This window comes from Panthera leo, chromosome D2, assembly GCF_018350215.1.
Source record: "Panthera leo isolate Ple1 chromosome D2, P.leo_Ple1_pat1.1, whole genome shotgun sequence".
NCBI lineage: Eukaryota > Metazoa > Chordata > Mammalia > Carnivora > Felidae > Panthera > Panthera leo.
In genome coordinates, this window is record NC_056689.1 from 21396964 (window position 1) to 21416779 (window position 19816).

Below are 19816 nucleotides of genomic sequence, written 5' to 3' on the forward strand. Positions count from 1 at the left end.
CTCCAGAATTGGACACACAAATGTATGGCCAACTAATCTTTGACAAAGCAGGAAAGAATATCCAATGGAAAAAAGACAGTCTCTTTACCAAATGGTGCTGGGAGAACTGGACAGCAACATGCAGAAGAATGAAACTAGACCACTTTCTTACACCATTCACAAAAATAAACTCAAAATGGATAACGGACCTGAATGTGAGACAGGAAACCATCAAAACCCTAGAGGAGAAAGCAGGAAAAAACCTCTCTGACCTCAGCCACAGCAATTTCTTACTTGACGCATCTCCAAAGGCAAGGGAATTAAAAGCAAAAATGAACTATTGGGACCTCATCAAGATAAAAACCTTCTGCACTGCAAAGGAAACAATCAACAAAACTAAAAGGCAACCGATGGAATGGGAAAGATATTTGCAAATGACATATTGGGCAAAGGACTATCCAAAATCTATAAAGAAGTCACCAAACTCCACACCCAAAACACAAATAATCCAATGAAGAAATGGGCAGAAGACATGAATAGACACTTCTCTAAAGAAGACATCCAGATGGCCTGAACAGGCACATGAAAAGATGCTCAACGTCACTCCTCATCATGGAAACACAAATCAAAACCACACTGAGACATCACTTCACGCCAGTCACAGTGGCTAAAATGAACAAATCAGGAGACTATAGACGCTGGAGAGGATGTGGAGAAACGGGAACCCTCTTGCACTCTTGGTGGGAATGTAAACTGGTGCAGCCACTGTGAAAACAGTGTGGATGTTCCTCAAAAAATTAAAAATAGATCTACCCAATGTCCCAGCAATAGCACTGCTAGGGCTTTACCCAATGGATACAGGAATGCTGATGCATAGGGGCACTTGTACCCCAATGTTTATAGCAGCACTTTCAACAATGGCCAAATTATGGAAAGAGCCTAAATGTCCATCAACTGACGAATGGATAAAGAAGATGAGGTTTATATATACAATGGAATACTACTTGGCAATGAGAAAGAATGAAATATGGCCTTTTGTAGCAATGTGGATGGAACTGGAGAGTGTTATGCTAAGTGAAAGAAGTCATACAGAGAAAGACAGATACCAAATGTTTTCACTCTTATGTGGATCCTGAGAAACTTAACAGAAGACCATGGGGGAGGGGAAGGGGGAAAAAAAGTTACAGAGAGGGAAGGAGGCAAAGCATAAGAGACTCTTAAAAACTGAGAACAAACTGAGGGTTGATGGGGGTGGGAGGGAGGGGAGGGTGGGTGATGGGTATTGAGGAGGGCACCTTTTGGGATGAGCACTGGGTGTTGTATGGAAACCAATTTGACAATAAATTTCATATATTGAAAAAAAAACCCTGAGAATAAACTGAGGGTTGATGGGGGGTGGGAGGGAGGGGAAAGTGGGTGATGGGCACTGAGGAGGGCACCTGTTGGGATGAGCACTAGGTGTTGCATGGAAACCAAGTTGCTAATAAATTTCATATTAAAAAAAAAAAAAGCAGCTCATTTTGTACTGCCTAAATCATTTAATTTTCCAGTGTAAGAAGAGGAATCAGCTAGTCATAGAAACTACTCATAGAAACAAAAAAACAACCTATCTTAATCTAGGACTTTCTGTTAAAAATCATATTAGGATGATCAAATGATGAACTAACTTTGGAGTCCAGGTGATTATCACAACATGTGTTCTCCTGACCTTATAGCTTTAGTCTATTGGATTATATTCGTGACTTTGTGTGGTGAGCATCATGCCTTTGCTCTTGCTCTTCCCTACTCCTGGTTCTCTGTGGCAGCTCTGTTTTGTCCAAAGCCCACCCAATCTCCTGTAGTCTAAAGGATTTTGCTAGGTCCACTGCCTCTGTCTAGGTCCTTGAGAGATTATCCAGCTGCTCTAGGAGATTCAATACTATCTCAATAACCTTAAAAGAGTGCAATTATTAATACTACACTTAATGGCAGGGAAAAGAATATCACTGAATTTTAAATGAGTCATGATCTCTGCATCTTTAAAGAAAGGTACAGGGATAAAAGGTACAGAGATGAGGTGACAGACAAGCAAAATGTTTTATTCGTTTCTTTTTTCCCTATGCTTATAAAGTTGGCATGGATGTTTCAAAGGCTTTATATTTTTGTACAGAATGACTGCAAATGTTAGCTAGCATCCAGGGAAGTACAGCAGCAAGTTAACCAAACCTGTAATGCTACAGAGCAGGCGCAGATTGGGCGTGGTATCTCCCTTGTACCCGTTGGACACGCCTTCTCCTGAGGGCGGGGGCACCGGGATGGTCATTGTGATAGGTTTATGGAATTTCCTTCTTCTTGGTTCCACGGTGACGATTGGGCTAAACGTTGCTTTGTTTCCAAGGATCTTTTTCACAATTTCATCTGGAACAGGCTGGGCCTAGAGACAGAGAAAGGACCTTAAATGGAAGTTAACATTTTTCTGTCATTGGAAAATTGACTTTTTAAGCGAGGAGGAAAAAGCTCAAAGCAGACAACCAAAAAAAAAAAAAAAAAAAAAGAGAAAGAAAAAAATGTCTTTCTTCTTAATCCTTACTACTTCAGGAGGCCACAAAAAAGAACCAAAACAACTTAACAGTGTAGCAGGAACTGGTCAGTGTGTGTATTTCCCCAGCAGAAAACAGGCAACAGGAGCTTTGAGTGACAGAGAGTGAATCAAGTCTCACAGCATAGAAGCCTTTTAGTCTAACTAAAAGTAAAGGTCAGCAAATATTGAGTCTAGTGTATGTTAAACCTTTGCAGGACATCCAGTAAAACATTACATGGGCAATGTGTGCCCAGGCAAAAATTGAGGTTTTTCAGAGTTAAGTAACAAAAGGGCACTTAAGATTTCAATTCTAGACTACCAAACCTAATGTCTTCCTTATGGCTTCTTTGCTATTTGGTAAAATACTCAATACAAGAGATAGCTGAAGGGAACCTCATGTCACTGAAATATAAGGTGGTGTCCTCAGTCACAAGTTACTGACGGCCTTCTCAGAGTTTAGAGTACTTGACTCTAAAAAAACCTCACAAAAAGAACAGGAACTCTAAGTTAAACTATTAAAGACTATATTAATTAACACAAATTAAGTTACCTTCCTTACTATTTTCCTTTTTCAATAGGTCTAGCTGAACAAGTAAATGTAAGAAAGACCATCCTTGCCAAGATTTTCAGTTAGCCTTCCAAACCAAAACAAGTTCTAACTGGTCTGGATAAAACCCAGTGTTTATGATCTACTTAAATCAAAATGTGAAAGCTTGCAAGTTTCCTTAGTACTGATTTTCATGCTATGGCATATTATAAACCAAATCAAATACAGTTTATTTCTTTAATGGTATATTTGCTCTTTTGGTGCTCTTGTCGCACATACTGAGACCAGTAACCTATGGTTAACAAAACAATCTTTCATCAGAAACCAAGGTATACTTTTAAAAGAAAACCCTAAAATACATACCTTATTTAATAAGCCACTAAGCTCACTTTATACTTCATGAACTAGGTTACTGCTTCCCAAACCGGCCCACTGCTTTGATTAGCAATATCGCTGGGGTGAGTTACCACAACGGTCTTCTGAGCAGAGCATGGTCACACGGTCTCTACCTGTGCCAAGGAAACAAGCCTTTGTGAACATTACCTGGAGGCCCACGCGGATTCTTTTGGTTAAAGCACCCTCTGGGAATGAAGCCTGGACAAGGGGCACAGTAGTGCTGCTCAGAATCCCGCCTTCAGGGCCAATCTGGTTGCTTTCCTGCTTAATCCGTGAAACCACAGCGAAATACTGGGGGAAGTCCTTTGTGATGATCCTGCAGATACGCTTTTTCCCTAGCTCCTCTGGGCTGTCAAGTTCTGCAAGGACAAATGAATGAAAGAGCTGTGAGAAGTCAATCTACACAATACCTGGAGATAAAATGAAGTGTAATTTCAAGAGATAATACTACTTATATCCAGTGGTCTAAACAGTTTCTATGATTGAAAGGAAGTGATAGTGACCTTAACAATACGAAGCTTTGTAAAGCCAGTATCAAGCTATTCATATATAATATTTATAGGAAAATATTTCTATGAAAGAGGAACACATATATTCAAAAACTGGCATTTACCTCATCTGAACAGAGCTCTACTCTGTAAGAAGAGATACCTCATTCTGTGATTATTTACAATAATCTGCCCTCAGCTGCCAAAGTAGGAATGAATCAGAAGAAAGTCGGGCCTCATAAGAAAGTGAATAAAGACTAAAATATGTCTAAAAGGCTCTAACACTTTATTTGAAAGCCTCTTTTAAAAGATGTTTAAATTACCCAAATGATTAATGTCATCAACACCAATTTCTGTCTGCCCACAGATAACCCTCATGCATCAATCCGCCTGTCCACAATGGACATATATTCTTTCCTCCTGTGCACTGCCAAACTGACTTCTTCCTGTCTGTCCTCACTCTGGAAAAGGATTTACATTTGTCTAGCCCTGCTGTCCAATAGTGTGAGTCACTTTTCTTTGTACATCACGTCGAAAGGTCGAAGTCCAGCTGATCTGGTTGTGGAAATGGCTTTGCCCTGCCACCCCTGTCCGAGCCACCTCCTAGCCATCTCCCTGTCACCCGCCTCTCCTTACTACAATTCGTTCCCTACAGGGCAGCCAGATGGGTCTTCTTTGAAAAGCCGGATCTGATGCATAATGTTGGCAGGTTTAATTTAAATAAATGGTTTTTTAAATCATATGAAATAAATATTCAAGACTAGTCAAGAGTATTTTGGAAAAATAGGCTTGTGAGGAAGAATTTACTTTATAAGATTTTAATAGTTATCTAGAAGTATCAAAATAAAATTTATATGGAGAGACATATAAGAATATATATAAGATTAGATAAATAGCTGAGCGGGATAAAAACACAGAGCAAGAAATAGATTTAAATTTATATATGTATACACACATATGCGGTATATATATAAATGCATATATATCAACTTTTATGTATTATATGTTATATATTTAAATGAATATATTTAAATCAAAGTCAGATACTTAAACTTCAAATCAGTGGGGGAAAGATGGCTGATTTAAGATGGTGCTGACATAATTGAAAATCCGTTTGGCAGAACAGAGATAATTCACTATATTTTATCACATATAAATATAAATTCCAGCTGGATGAGAGACTTAACTACTTAAAAAAATTAAAATATTACCATAAAACAATCAAGAGAATATGTCTCAGCCTTAGTTAGGAGAAATTTTTATATTTAAAACTGGAAACCCAGAAGCCTAAAAGATAGTTTTGGCTATAAAAATGCAAAGTTTTCTATGGCAAAAATAGTAAGCTTAAAAGACAAAAGGAAAGGTAATAGTCACACATGGCAAATAATGGATTGATATGCTCAGTATCAATGGCAGCTACAAGTTGAGAAGAAGATGACAAACAAGCCAATTGAAAACAGCAAAATATTATAAGTAGGCAAGTCACAGAAGCTGAAAACTGGTCAGAAAAACGCATATTAAAATGTTCAAACTTGATAATTTACATGGAAATACTTATTTAAACATGATACGAAATAAATATTTGAGACTAGCCAAGACTATTTTGGAAAAGTAGATTTGTGAGGGAGAATTTCTCCTACAAAAATTTAAAACTTATCTAGATGTATTATAATAAAACAGTTATATGGAGACCTCGCTCTCTAGCCACACCTTGCAGGGAGTGGGGGTTGGGCGGGAGAGGTTATTTCAATACGATGATCCCCAACAGCAAACACCTCTCTGAGAAGGTGGCAGTAGGGGTGAGATGCGAGGGTGCCAGGCAGGTAATGACTGACTAGTATAAAGCACAGAAAGTGAGCACAGAAGCAAGATGCACAAAAAAAAAAAAAAAAAAAAATGCAGAGTCTGCTCCTTTTTAGGGAAAACTCTAATCTGCACATCTGTATACTTTTATAAGAGAAATCTGTAGAAGAAACATTCTGGTATTAGCACTGGTCACTTCCGAGGCCTGGGAGATGGGGTTGAAGGTGAGGAGCTAAGAAGGGGGTGGGGGAGTACCTTTGGGTTCACATAGCTGGGATGGTCTTGTTACAAAATAAAGGGGAAAGTCCCAAACTTCAGGGAGAGGTGTTGGTTTTGTCTTTGTTGTTACTCACATAAGCCTCTGTTCATACCTCTGACACATACAGAACAGGTCCTACCATTTTTTAACTATGAACATGTCTGCCTCCTTCATCAGATACACAGGGCTGAGATCACAGCTTATTCTGAATAGAAATTTATAGAAAGGGAAGATGAATAGTTAGGTAATTGGATCAGTGACATCTTCTCATTTTACAGATTACCCACCAAACTCTGAGGTGGGAACACCAAATTGTCAAATAGGAGACAGATAGGGTTCCACTCATCACAAATGGAACTAGAATTTGGTCCGTTTGGTTTCCTAACCATCTGCTTCTCCTCTGCTCCATCCAAATCTAAATATTGAGTTTTTAGTGAAAGAAAATAAAAGAAAACAAAGGCAAATATTTTTTTTAAAAAAAGGTTAATATAGAAAAACAGGAAGGAACCAAAGAGCTCGCTCAGGAAAATATTCTTGGGTGGGGTGGGGGGGGGGCGTTCAGCTATTCAGCAATTGACAAAACTGGATGGATAAGTTTTCCATCCAGAGAGGATATATTTCCCTTTCCATGATTTGGCTTCTTTTTGAAAGTCTGAATTCCCAGAGTTCATAATTCATGTGGCAACTGAGAAATTCTGATGATTAGTTTCAGTTGCTGTGCATCCGATCAGCTGCAGCTAAGCAGACATTGTTCACCTTGGTCTCAAACTTGTGAGTGTGTTCTTCAGAAATAGCCTGGGACTCCACACAGTGCGAGCAATAAAAGAAGACCCCACTGTGAAATTACATCCTTCAAACAAGAAAGATTTCCTGACTCCACATGTAACAAGCTGTGTATCCTTTGAGTATGAAGCTTACTCAAGATCAAGCTGGACATACCAGAGGCAGTGAGGAACCTTTTGGGGGACTCGGGGCAACATGCATTCTTAGCTGTGTGTGTGTGTGTGTGTGTGTTGCAGGTATGTGCATGTACATTTGTGAGGAGTTAAGGGAGAGACAGCTGTATCACCCCTGGAAACTATAATAGCAATGGACTGGGAAGAATGGCCACTTTATGTAGCAGAGGCAGCCAGGCCACACTCTGCCATATTGCCTTTGATAAAGAACAAAAGCCACCCCAACTATAAAGTGAGTGTGTCCATCTCAGATGCAGCCGATGAGCGGTAAATGGAAAAGCTCAGGTTCTTACTCCACACTCGACTTATAACATCTTTTAGGATTTGCCAGTGGTTCAGGAACACTCTGTGTTGTACCCACTCTGAAATTGACCCAATTTTCCCGTCATCATTAAAACTTGCATAATTATTGACCTCCACTGTTGTATTTAAAATTTTTTTTAACATTTTATTTATTTTTGAGACAGAGACAGAGACAGAGCCTGAATGGGGGAGGGTCAGAGAGAGAGGGAGACACAGAATCTGAAACAGGCTCCAGGCTCTGAGCTGTCAGCACAGAGCCTGACGTGGGGCTCGAACTCACGGACCATGAGATCATAACCTGAGCTGAAGTCGGAAGCTTAACTGACTGAGCCACCCAGGCTCCCCTTTAACAGGTATTTTTAAGATAAGCCTCGGGGTGCTTACGTGGCTCAGTCAGCTGAGCTTCCGACTTTGGCTCAGGTCATGATCTTGTGGTTTGTGAGTTTGAGCCCTGCATTGGGTTCTCTGTCATCAGCACAGAGGCTGGGTTCTCTGTCCCCCCAACTCTCTCTCTCTCTCTCTCTCTCTCTCTCAAAAATAAATAAATATTAAAAAATATATAAGCCTCACCCCAAAGAAACTACTGTGCAAATTTTGGACATCAGAATCCCCATGCACCATTCCTTAAACAGGATCATATACACATACTGCCCTCCTGAATTACTCAGATTCCCAGGCCTCTGCATGATGAAATGGAGAAAAGATATCGTTCCTTTTGAACTTTTTTTTCTGAGAATAAAAGTCAATACAAAGGTGAAGACTACAAAAAATATTTAAATACTGGTTTATAAAAAGAAGCATAATCTCTAAGAGCTACAGTTGAAGGCTAGGCTATTACATGTTGGGATAGCTGCATAAGTTAGACAATAAATGATGTGCACAGTGGGTAAACATGAAGAGACAAGAGGAGGAAGTGAAAAACAGTAATATTACTATGTAATTCATATGGCCTGAAAATCGATCACAAAATCTTATTGGTCATCATATAGGACAAAGGTTAAATAAATTATGATAGATTCATACTATGGAATACAGTGCAGTATTAAAAAGAATGGGCTAGAAGTATATGTTTTAATATGTATATCTCCAAGCCATATTAAATGGAAAAGCCACCAAAAAATGTGATAACAATCAACTAATCACATCTTTACATGTTGATATATAAATTCATATAATTTACATAAAATTTAGAGGACAGGGAAAGAGAAAAGGAAAATTATAATATATATAATAATGAGTGTATGCTTGTGTATTATTACATCGTAATAATACTAATACTAGTATTAAATAATAAAATGATATAATCAATAATATAACAGATTATTAAAATTTTAATGTGGATTCAACTCAAACACATTTTCTCTATTTCTTGCTTTTAAAAAAGGAGACTGAAACACAGTAATGAAATGATCTTAGCTGACTCGAGAGGCCTGAAAGAGGAAGGAAGTTGTTGACACACAGCAGCTGGGAAGCCCTGACTTGTGGCCATATTGTCCATCATAAGCACCTGATCACGAGGCTTTTTATTCTATTTATAGTTTTGATAAGCTGTTAATGTATATGAAAACTAGATTTTCTTTTCATAAAATGTGAAGTAACCACAGTAAAATTACGTTAAATTAAATGACGTTTGATGTTGAGGCTTGGCCCATGGCAGGTATTCAACTAGTATCCACTGAACAAAGACATCACTGGGAATTAATAGAGACTCACACTTTTCATACCAAATAACTGCATAATTCTGTAAGTCTTCCTTTAAGGGGTGCCTGGGGGGCTCAGTCGGTTGAGCATCCAACTCTTTTAATTTCTGCTCAGGTCACGATCTCATGGTTTGTGGGATCGAGCCCTGCATCAGGCTCTGCACTGACAACATGGAGCCTGCTTGGGATTCTCTCTCTCCCTCTCTCTCTGACCCTCCCCCACTTGAACACACAAACACACACTCTCTCTCTTTTTCAAAATTAAACAAAAAATCTTGCTTTAAAATATATATAGTTTAGTAGACTGATTATTGTTTGTTCTTTTAATAATTTTTTAAAAAATTGTATGAGGAAAAGTGGATCTTGTCTTCCTACTCTTTAATCCACAGTAAATTTTATTATGTCCATGTGTTTATAAGAGAAATTACCATTTACTTAATGGACGTTTATCCAAAGGGCATTGAAAACTTATGAGAATATCAAACTCTTCTGAAACGTTCTGTGTTGCAAACTAAAAAAGTATGTCAGAAAAGTCACATTTCCAGGCAAATAGCAATAAAGTCTAATTACGTATATATGAATAATGTCAATATTCTTTCCAGGACTGAATATACTTGTACTCAGATTTCTTTTTCTTTCGAGACAGAGAGAGAAAGAATGCGAGCAGGGGGGCAGGGCAGAAGGAAAGAGAATCTTAAGAAAGTGCCATGTGCCATGCTCAGTGTGGGGCCCAACACAGGGGTTGATCCCACAACCCTGGGATCATGACCTGAGCTGAAATCAAAAGTTGGATGCTCAACTGATTGAACCACCCAGACACACCTGTATTCAGATTTTAAAATGGTCTATTATTAGGTTAGAGAAGCAGGAATATAGAACCAAGAATCTTTGCTATGCTCCTATCCTTTCCATAGATAAAACCAAGAAAATAACCTACAGATATGATGCCTGTGTCCTATTCATACCCACAGAAAACCCAGCTTGTGTGTGCTCCAATCTGGCAAGGTCATAAGATCTTGCAAGATCTGGCAAGATCACCAGAGCTATCTATTAAAAGCACAGATTCCTAGGTTTCTCTCCTGGAGATTCTGACTTGGTAGGCCAGGAGTGGAACCTGAAAAGCTGTTTTTCACAGTCAATTCAGGTGACTTTATGACTTGACATGTCTGGGAAGCAAAGTCTTAGACTTCACCCTAAGTCTGTCCCTAAAGACTCAGAACCCAAATTGTGAAAAACATGACAATAGGATCTTACGAAAAACATTGCAAGGATGGTTCAATATGAGAAGAGGAGCTTATGAGGCAATAATATCCATTACTGGTTTTTTTTAAGTTTATTTATTTGAGAGAGAGAGAGAGAAAGAGAGAGAGACAATGGGGGAGGAGCAGAGAGAGAGACAATCCCAAGCAGGCTTTGAGTCGTCAGCGCAGAGCCCAATGTGGGACTTGAACCCACAAACTGTAAGATCATGACCTGAGCTGAAATCAAGAGTCAGACGCTTAACCCACTGAGTCACCCAGGTGCTCCTATCCATTACTTTTAAATGGCTTAAAAAAATTTACTAAACCACTCCATACCTATAGAATTAAAGGAGAAAATGACATAAAAATAAAGAGCTTCTTACCTTTCGGGGTGATTGATAGACTATGAAAAGACCCTAAAACCCCCTCTCTTTCTCTGTTTAATCTGTTACTAGTAAAGTTTTCTCTCTCTCTCTCTCTCTCTCTCTCTCTCTCTCACACACACACACACACACACACACGCACACACACACACACACACACACACGCGCACACACACACACACACACACACACGATTAAGGGAAAAGAAAGAGATGAGTTCTGAAACAGGTAGGCTTGGTCAGGAGGAATGTTACAATTTACACTCACTGAATGTCTCTACTTTCTGGCAAGTCAGTTACTATTTGTCCCACAAAGCATTTGGTAAAGAGGGTGTGTGAAGTTCAAAGAGAATAAGTGACCTGTCCAAAGTGACCTGTCTGCTTTAGAGCTTAGAACCTAGGTCTAGGAACAGGGTCAGGGAGAAGTGATGAAGTCACACAGACATGGACTTCAACCATGATTTAACACAATGTATTTGCAGATTACCTGGCACAGGGGTAGTAGTTGATAAATGGATGAGTAATGGACAGATATGCAGATACCCTGGTCCAGAAGGTGATGTCCCTTCTTGTTGGCTTGCTCTATGAGCAGAAAGCTCTGATTACAGTGGCACTTTCTGCTGTGCAATAAATGGAAACTAATGTTCTACAGTTTTCTTACTTCACTGATTAATGATAAATTTCTCAAGCACCTTGTAACTCAGTTTCTTTATTTGTAAAAGGTGGGACAGCTTTCTCTGTAACTGAGATTTTGCAACAGAGCAAGAAGAATCAAAAAATGCTTTGTGAATATAAATGGTTACGGAGATTATCATACAATGAAGCATAAATAACAGGAGTGAAATCATGTTCCCACTAAATGGGTTAATCTTCAAGATTTCAAATGATCATCCTTGGTTAGTTTTGCCTCATTCTTACATGCACATGATTAAATATCTAGATAACTTGGTCAGATGGGACCATGATTCTTTTTCCTACACCAAATTTGTTTTCTGAAAGCTGTTTGTGAGTGTGGGGTCAGGTTTGACTGTGAATAGTCTATAGAAGGAATACAACCTCAAGTTTTCACAAAGGATGATTTCTGTACCTAGAGTTTAATTTTTAGTCAGGTGAATATTCTGCTCAGCCTGATCCTCTAAGAAAGGAGAATTTGATATGAGGTGTGGGGGAAAACTGAGGCCTACAATGTTAGATTTCAAAAGGGCAAGCTAGCCAGGATGGTTCTCTGGGAAGTCACTGGAGACAGTTGCCTTGGGCTCAAATCTAACTCTCCAACCAGTGAGCTTGGACTTTGGATAAGTTCCTGAACTCTGAGCCTTAATGTTCCTTGTCTATAAGATCAGGATAAGAAAAGCGTCCTCTGGGGTAGATATGACAAATAAATGATATAAAGCCACCAGCATAGTTCTGTTCATGTAATAATTCAAGCTACTTATTCTTTCCAAGGTCATACAGCTTTGGAATAGAGGAGAAACAGAAAACCAATCTGTGGCAGATCTAAGGTTGGATTAAACAACAACAACAACAACAACAACAAGAGCAACAACACATTATGTCTATATCTCTATGGTGTATGAATCTTAATTGCTGTCATTTTATTTTCATTCCAGATTTCAAAATAAGGTTTCACTAATTACAAAGTATTAAATATAAGAATTTATAAATAAATTGGGAGAAATGAAGGAAATAAAAGACAAGTCTGTAACATTCAGCTCTGGCTATAGAATATGTGGAACACCAGGGCACTTGTAATATATTCATTCAAATATTTCAGGAAATCATAGACGTTCATCTCCTCGGAATTCAAATTCAGCTTCATCTGAATATGCAACTTTTGTAATAAGTCTGTCCAAGAAGTTGCAGGAAAAAAAAAACCCAAATGATACAACTTGATCCTTCTTCCTCAATGTAAACATAATAGAAACCTCTCCAATTTTGTCCAACTTTTATTTTGAAATAATTATAAATTCATGGGAAATTGCAAAGATTACAGAGAGGTCCCATGTACAGGTACAATTTTAGAAATTTAACTCCTATTCTTATTCATTTCCAGTATGCACTTTATATCTGTCTCGATCAGCATTATTTTACATCTTTGTGCAAGGTAAGGATCTTCTTTGTTATTCAGATTTGTACAATGCATTGAGAGCTAATGATGACTGTCTAGAAACAATGAATTATCTATTTGTTTCCCCTCTGGTTTTAGCAATCCATACAATTTCTGACAATTATATTTTAAAATTATTTTTTGAAAACTAATTTCTAATCATTTTGTGCCCTTTCCCTCCCATGCAGACCACCTCTCCTCATTTGGTTGTGGCACCCCTTCCTTTAGAAAGTTGCTTTCTCTCTTGGGTATAGGTCACTGAATTATTAAGGAAATGTATCATCAAGAGTGGGGACATAGGCTTGGATACAAAGCATTTATTTTTCCATTCATTCAACAAGTTATGGTGTGGTGACAATACTGTGCCAAGAGCTGCTACATGCACTGGGAATATGGCTGTCAACAAGTCAAGCCAAGTCCCTGTCCACAGGGACTTTATCGTACATCATGGAAGATAGCAAAGTTCAAAGTTGCTTGTTATGGAAGAAGACAGGCCAGATGTTGTGGACATATTTACCAGGTGGATCTAACTTAGTCTGGGGTTTAGGGAAGGCTTTCTGGAAGAGAAGTTAGGGAGTGTTTGCTCATGCTGGAATAATCATTATAAGGGTTTCCTCCAGGATTGCAGAAACTTTATATTCTATGCATTGGCTTCTCTATGTATTTTTTCCAGGAAAATGTTCTTCCACATTTGCTTAGTTTTCCACTTATGTAAATAAAAAGGCATGGCTTTCAGGCAATTAGCTCCATTATGGCACTTTCTTCAACCCTTTGTTTAAACCATTACTACGATATGAAGGCAAAAAACAAATAATATAATCCCATGTTCAAAATCAGGATCATATATAATTCTTTAAAGCTGAACACCATAAATCAGTAACCCAGCATGTGCAGCAGATACAGAAGCACAACGAACTCCAAGGGCTCTAGACCTGCTGTGTCTGGCACCCTGGCCTCCATTCTCATCTGCACTAAAGGTCATAAAAGCTTGCACCCAATCTCTCAGCCTTGCTTCCCTGTCCTCAGAGGGCCAAGAGTCCCATTCTGTCTGACAAGTGGGTCAGGGTGTCTGACATCATTATTTTGACCTACTAATGTTTTATAAAAAGATGTAAATGCTGGCAAATCCATTTACACAGGCACATATAAGGCTCGCTGTGGTTAATGTTTATTTGGCTTGGTCCCATTCTCATTTCCCAGCTAGTTGGTTTGGGGTAGCTGTTCTATTTCCCTTCCTTTTGCACTATGGTAGGTATCAAGCAACTGATTTAAAATGAGTTTTATGGCAACAAGCTGAAGGGTTTAACTGATAGTATTTGGTATGCTTTTTGTTTTTTGACACCCTAACATAATCTTCATTTGGTTAAGTTGTTTTTACTTTTTCCTCCAGAATTTTTCAAAATTGTTAACAGATTTGTCCAGCAGATGGTGCTGTGTACAACATAAAGCTACGTGTTCCACTTCTCAGCACTGGACGCTTCTACAATCTAACTTGATGCTTTAAGATTATGCTTTGTCTCATGCCTGATGAATTAAAAATGAGTTCATTTGAACCAAAGTAGCAATTTTTAACTGAAACATCTACCTCTGTAATTATTGTTCGTATAGTTAGATAACAAAATTATGGAAAATTAGTTTTCTGTTACTTGACATTATAGTTATCAATTTCTCTTTCCTGCTTCAACTTACAGAAAAATAGCATAATTATTTTATCTAAAATGCATTATTTTAAACTTTCACTTGGTCTCATGGGAAAACAATGACAACAGGAAGGAAACATTTTCCTGGCATGATGGCATTGTTTGGAGAGCTTCAGCAAAACTTTGGTCCAACACAGTGGTTGGGATTTTAAAATAATAGCATAATTCCTATATGTTCAAAGCATTCTTGTGATGCTTAGGTAGCAATGATTTTGATTTTAAAACCTAATAAATGTGTCTCTCCAAATCTATACATTGTCCAGAGAAGCACCGTCTAAAAGAAATATAATGCAAACCACATTTGGAACTTTAAATTTCTTTATAGCCACCCTGGAAAATTAAAAAGGAACAGGTAAAATTAATTTTAATGGTATCTTTTTTTTAAAAGTAGGCTCCACGCCCAACACAGAAGCCCAACATGGGGCTTGAACTCACAACCCTGAGATCAAGACCTAGGCTGAGAACAAGAGTCAGACACTTAAGCAACTAAGCCACCCAGGTGCCCCAATTTTAATAATATCTTTTATTTAGCCCAGTATATCCAAAACATTACCATTCCAACATGTAGCCAATGTAAAAAATATTAATGAGATATCGATTGGGGGGTTGCTCTGCACATCTGGTGTAGTTTACATTCACAGTACATCTCAATGTGCACTGGCCCCATTTCAAGTGCCCTGTAGCCACGTGTAACTAGTGGCAACCTTAGTGTCAGTGCCACACTAGAGCATTTCTCCAGCTCTTCAATTTTAAGACCTCCAAGGAGGAAGGATTCTTCTACTAGTGAATCCTCTCAGGTCCAGCAAAACCATAAACCACAAAACACCCTTTGGGGTCTGACTTTAGAGGCAGAATTTTAAACATGTTTAATTGAACTTTGTGAGTTTAACTAAAGATTTTAAACAAACTTACAAAGTAGATTCAACTTGGTTCACTTTAAAGATGATGTTTTTGGGGGGAGCAGAATGAATTTATTTTGTGTTTTCCAGTATCTTTTTCTCAGCAGAGAATTGAGAAGTGCTAGGACAAGATCTGGGTCCGCCTCCAAAGAGGAAAGTCGCTTCTGCCACATGATATCTTATTGGTAACAGCAGGTTCTTCACACCCAGACCAACTGTCCTCTGTCATTCTAGCCTCTTACTTCAGTAGAGCTCTGCTAACACACCTGCTTCATTAGCATAATCATTGATGCTTGTGTCTCCAGGCTCCTAGTGGCAGAAATAAATCCTAATTCTACCACATTTTGCAATGACAGTTTTTCTTGAATCCACACCATATCCTTTTGAGTCATATAAGAGCTAAGATGGTACCTTGATGAGTAATGCAAGACTTAAATAGCAGCTAACATTTAAGTAACATTTTTGTTTCACACAAAACACTTTCATAGGCATCCTTCATTTGAGAATACAGAAAGGCAAAGGGGTATTATAGAAAAACAAGTAAATTTGGGGTCAGAAGCCTGGACTTTAGAAGTCTAGATCTAGATCTATTTTCCTACCATTGCCTGACTGTGTAGTGGTGATGGAGAGAATGTCACCTTCATCAACCCTGACCAGGGCTTCAACTAGCCACGTGCAATTTGGAAAAGGGTGCCACTTAGGACAGACACCACCTTGCAGGTAAATGGCTTGGGAACATTAGTTAAGATTGTCTCTTTGTCCTGCAGGCCAGTGTCAGAGCAGATGTCTTGGCAAGGGGAAGAGGCAAGATTTCAGTTCCTACTTGCTCTCCTGCACAACTGTACACGGCAGCCGTGACAAATACTAACATTGATTGAGTGGTTCTTATGCATCAGACCTTGGATTAAGAACTTTACATATATTAGCTAGTCAGTTCCCCCTTAGCTCTCTATGAGGTATCCTCACTTTACAGATTTAAATGAAATTTTAGAAAGACTGAGTGCTTGGTTAGGATAACACAGCTAGGAAGTCAGCATGGGAATTGTGGTCTATGTGACGTCCACAGATCCTGATCCTAACCACCATATTACACTAGGAAAATTTTCCTCCTCCTTACACTTGTCTTTCTTTGGAGCTATTCTAACTACTCCATTTGTGCACTTGGAAAGGCTTTGCAAGTTTTGAAATATTACAGAACCATATCTAATCCTTACAATTGCATGGTATCGTAAAAGTCAGTTATCAAAATATTGCCTAAGATGATTTTTAACGTTTGGGTTTTAAGATTTTTCAGAGAATAAGGTGCAACAGGACTGGTTATAAAAATAGCATATAGATTAGTTACAGAGCAGAATTTATTTATGGAAAAGAGGGTAAAAAAGGAGACATTTATAATAAAACATGTAATACCAAGAGTCACTTGCCATGGATGACAGATAAGGCTTATTGTTATAAATTGGGGAAATTAATAAATTAAAACAACAGGATGCTTTTTTCTTTTTCTTTAAGGAAGTCTTGAGTGATCTAGTCACTGGTTTGTTTTCTGTACTATTGTTATGATGCTCATTAACAACTATCCAGGAATAAACAAAGGGGGGGTGGGGCAGAGGGAAGAAGGTAGAACACAACATGAAAACTTCTGTTCTGCGCTCATGCTTCTTTTCCTATGAGAACTTTGAATAGCTGGACCTTAGGGAAATAGAAGTGTTGGATTTTTTTTTTTAAGAGATAGGATGATTTTGATTTTTGTCTGTTTTTAGAAGGGGGATGTTCCAGTATGAATGAAATGTCTTTGGGTACTAGAGAAGAGTGGTGATAAGTGGGGCTTAAGCTTGGTATGAAATCTGATTGAGTTTCAGCTATAAAATATGTATAGTACTTCCTTCATTATTGTTACTTTAAAACTTAATCCATGAAGAAAACCACTGTGCCTGGAGAATTTAGTCCTTATTTTTGCTGAAGTACCTCCAGTGCTAGATTCTTTAAGCCTAGAAGTATTTACGTTTTCTTTTAATTGCCTAAAATAGAACCAAAGTTTAACTGGTCTTTAAAAATGTAACAAAGAAACTCTATCTACTATTTCCAAGATAACACACAGAATCCAGGACAGAGGGCTAATATCATCATTTCTTGACATATGTCCTGAGTGTGGAAGCTCGAGGGGCATAATTTCTAAGCAAAGATATGACTAATTCCAATTTAAAACTGGTTTAATAAAAACAAAATGAAGATAATTAGCATGAAACCATGGAAATCCATTCCATAAATAATCCTTAAAAATTGAAAAAAAATTGCGGGTGCCCCAAAAACTGGTGGCTCAGTCAGTTAAGTGTCTGACTCTTGGGTTCAGCTCAAGTCATGACCTCACAGTTCATGATTTTGAGCCCTGTGTCAGGGCCTCCTTGGGATCCTCTCTCTCTGCGCCTCCCCTGCTCTCTCTTTCTCTCTCTCAAAATAAATAAACAAACTTAAAAAAAAAAGAATCTACTAATTTTTTTTTCAAAAATTCTACCTGTGCCTGGTAGGATGGACATATTATAATCTATACTCAAAAATGAAGGAGACTATATTAGAATATTCAGTGTTTTTGCTAGAACTACAATGTCCAATGAGGTAGCGAGTGGCCACATGTGGCTATCTGAAATTAATTAAACAAAATTAAATATTACCTTCCTCAACTGTACGAGTCATATTTCAAGTACTCCGGAGTCACATGTGACTAGTGATTACTCTTGGACAGCCCATGTATAGAGTATTTCCATCATCATATAAATCATCATCTACTAGGCAGTACTGTTTTAGAATGTTCAGTATTCTTCCTAGAATAATGTTAATTTCTCAGAAATTTCCTCAAAGTAAATGCTCCTCTTTAATTTTCTTCTCCTGCAGATTAACATTAGTGACATTTGGGGTAGAAGAAATAGACCAATGAGAACTTTTCCTCCAGCTAGCTACATATTTTGAGAAGTTCCTCCTTCTGCCCCTTACCAGCAAGGGGGGAAAACCTAAATCAGCATTGTGCCTGACACTGGGGGTTCAAAGGTGATTAAGATATGTACCCTGCCTTCAAGAGGTTACAGTATCAAGGTAGTTATCTATAAAGAAAGAAAGAAAGAAAGAAAGGAAGAAAGAAAGAAAGAAAAACAAAGAGAGAAAGAAAAGAAACTCCTTGTATAGGAGACGCTACACGTTAAAAACTAATAATCTACATTGGCATTTAAGAAATACTAGATACATGAAAATATTTACATACTTTATTTTCCTTAAAATAACCACCCTCTCTGGATAACCCATTTTTCTTATTCTCTCCATTTTTGAATCCTGAATCATCTATATTCTTTTACTATTTTCAAAATGCTAATTCAATTCATTCTCTTAAGATGTATTCTTTTTAAAATTTTTAATTGTGTTTCCTTATCAATGTCCTTAGAAGAGAATGACTAGGTAATAAAAATTAGAAATCATAATTACCACTGCATGTTCCTATCAGAAATTATTTGAAGTTATAGCTGATATATGATATAATATCAGTATCATATGTAAACATTTAATATATGCTCATTTAAGATGATTATTCTCCTGAACCTTAAATCTAGAGGTTGGTAGGAATTTTCCTGTTTACATTTATTTTCTTCTCCACAGGGCACACATTTCTAAAATAAGTGGGATATGGTTAAATCTTTGAAAACAAGATAAAACCAGATTTCTAACCCAGCACTGCTACTTAGTTTCGGTAATATTAAGTAAGTGACTTGACTTGTCTGAACTTCTGTTCCCTCATCTATAAAGGGTGATTAAAGGGGTACGTGGGTGGCTCAGTTGGTTAAGTGTCTGACTTCAGTTCAGATCATGATCTCAGGGTTCATGGGTTTGAGCCCTGTGTTGGGCTCTGTGCTGACAGCTCAGAGCCTGGAGCCTACTTCAGATTTTTGTGTCTCCCTCTCTCTCTACCCCTCTCCTGCTTACACTCTGACTCTCTCTCTCAAAAATACACATTAAAAACATAAAAAAATAATAAACAGTAAATAAATGTTAAAAGAAAAATTTTTTAAACGTGTGATTAAAACTACCTACTTTATAGTACTATACTTTTGTTTTAAATTTTCATATAGAAAGGAATTTATCACTCTCTCACAAATGCTAGAAACTCAACAATTAATAATTTCCTCCTACCCTGCTGTAAAAACATCTTTAAATTCTTGGTTGGCAGTGATGAACTGTGTCTTTTACAGAACCTTTGATAGGACAATTTTTTTCTATAGAATGAATAGTGACAACAGCTGATATTTATTGAGGACTTACTATGTGACAAAGGCTGTATTTCATAAGTGCTTCACAGAATTATTTTTTCCCAGTAACAGCCCTATGAAGTAAGGAAGGTATCTCCATTTTGCAGAAGCCAAAGAGGCTCACAGGGACCAAAGAACTTGACCATGGTCATCCCTCAAACACCCGAGTCGTTCTAGCGCCTTTGTCGTCACTCTGAAACCAGAAGA

General features: G+C 37.9%; 1 protein-coding gene across 2 annotated transcripts in view; it reads right to left on the reverse strand.

The window, feature by feature from the left end:
* Positions 1 to 19816, reverse strand: part of ANK3 (ankyrin 3) — a 335879-nt gene that overhangs the window by 53514 nt on the left and 262549 nt on the right. For both annotated transcript variants that reach the window (XM_042907474.1, XM_042907475.1), the window contains 2 exons: positions 3630 to 3841; positions 2185 to 2392 (listed from right to left, as the gene is read on the reverse strand). In XM_042907474.1, coding sequence (XP_042763408.1) covers positions 2185 to 2392; positions 3630 to 3841 — 420 coding nt within the window. The remainder of the gene's footprint in view (positions 1 to 2184; positions 2393 to 3629; positions 3842 to 19816) is intronic.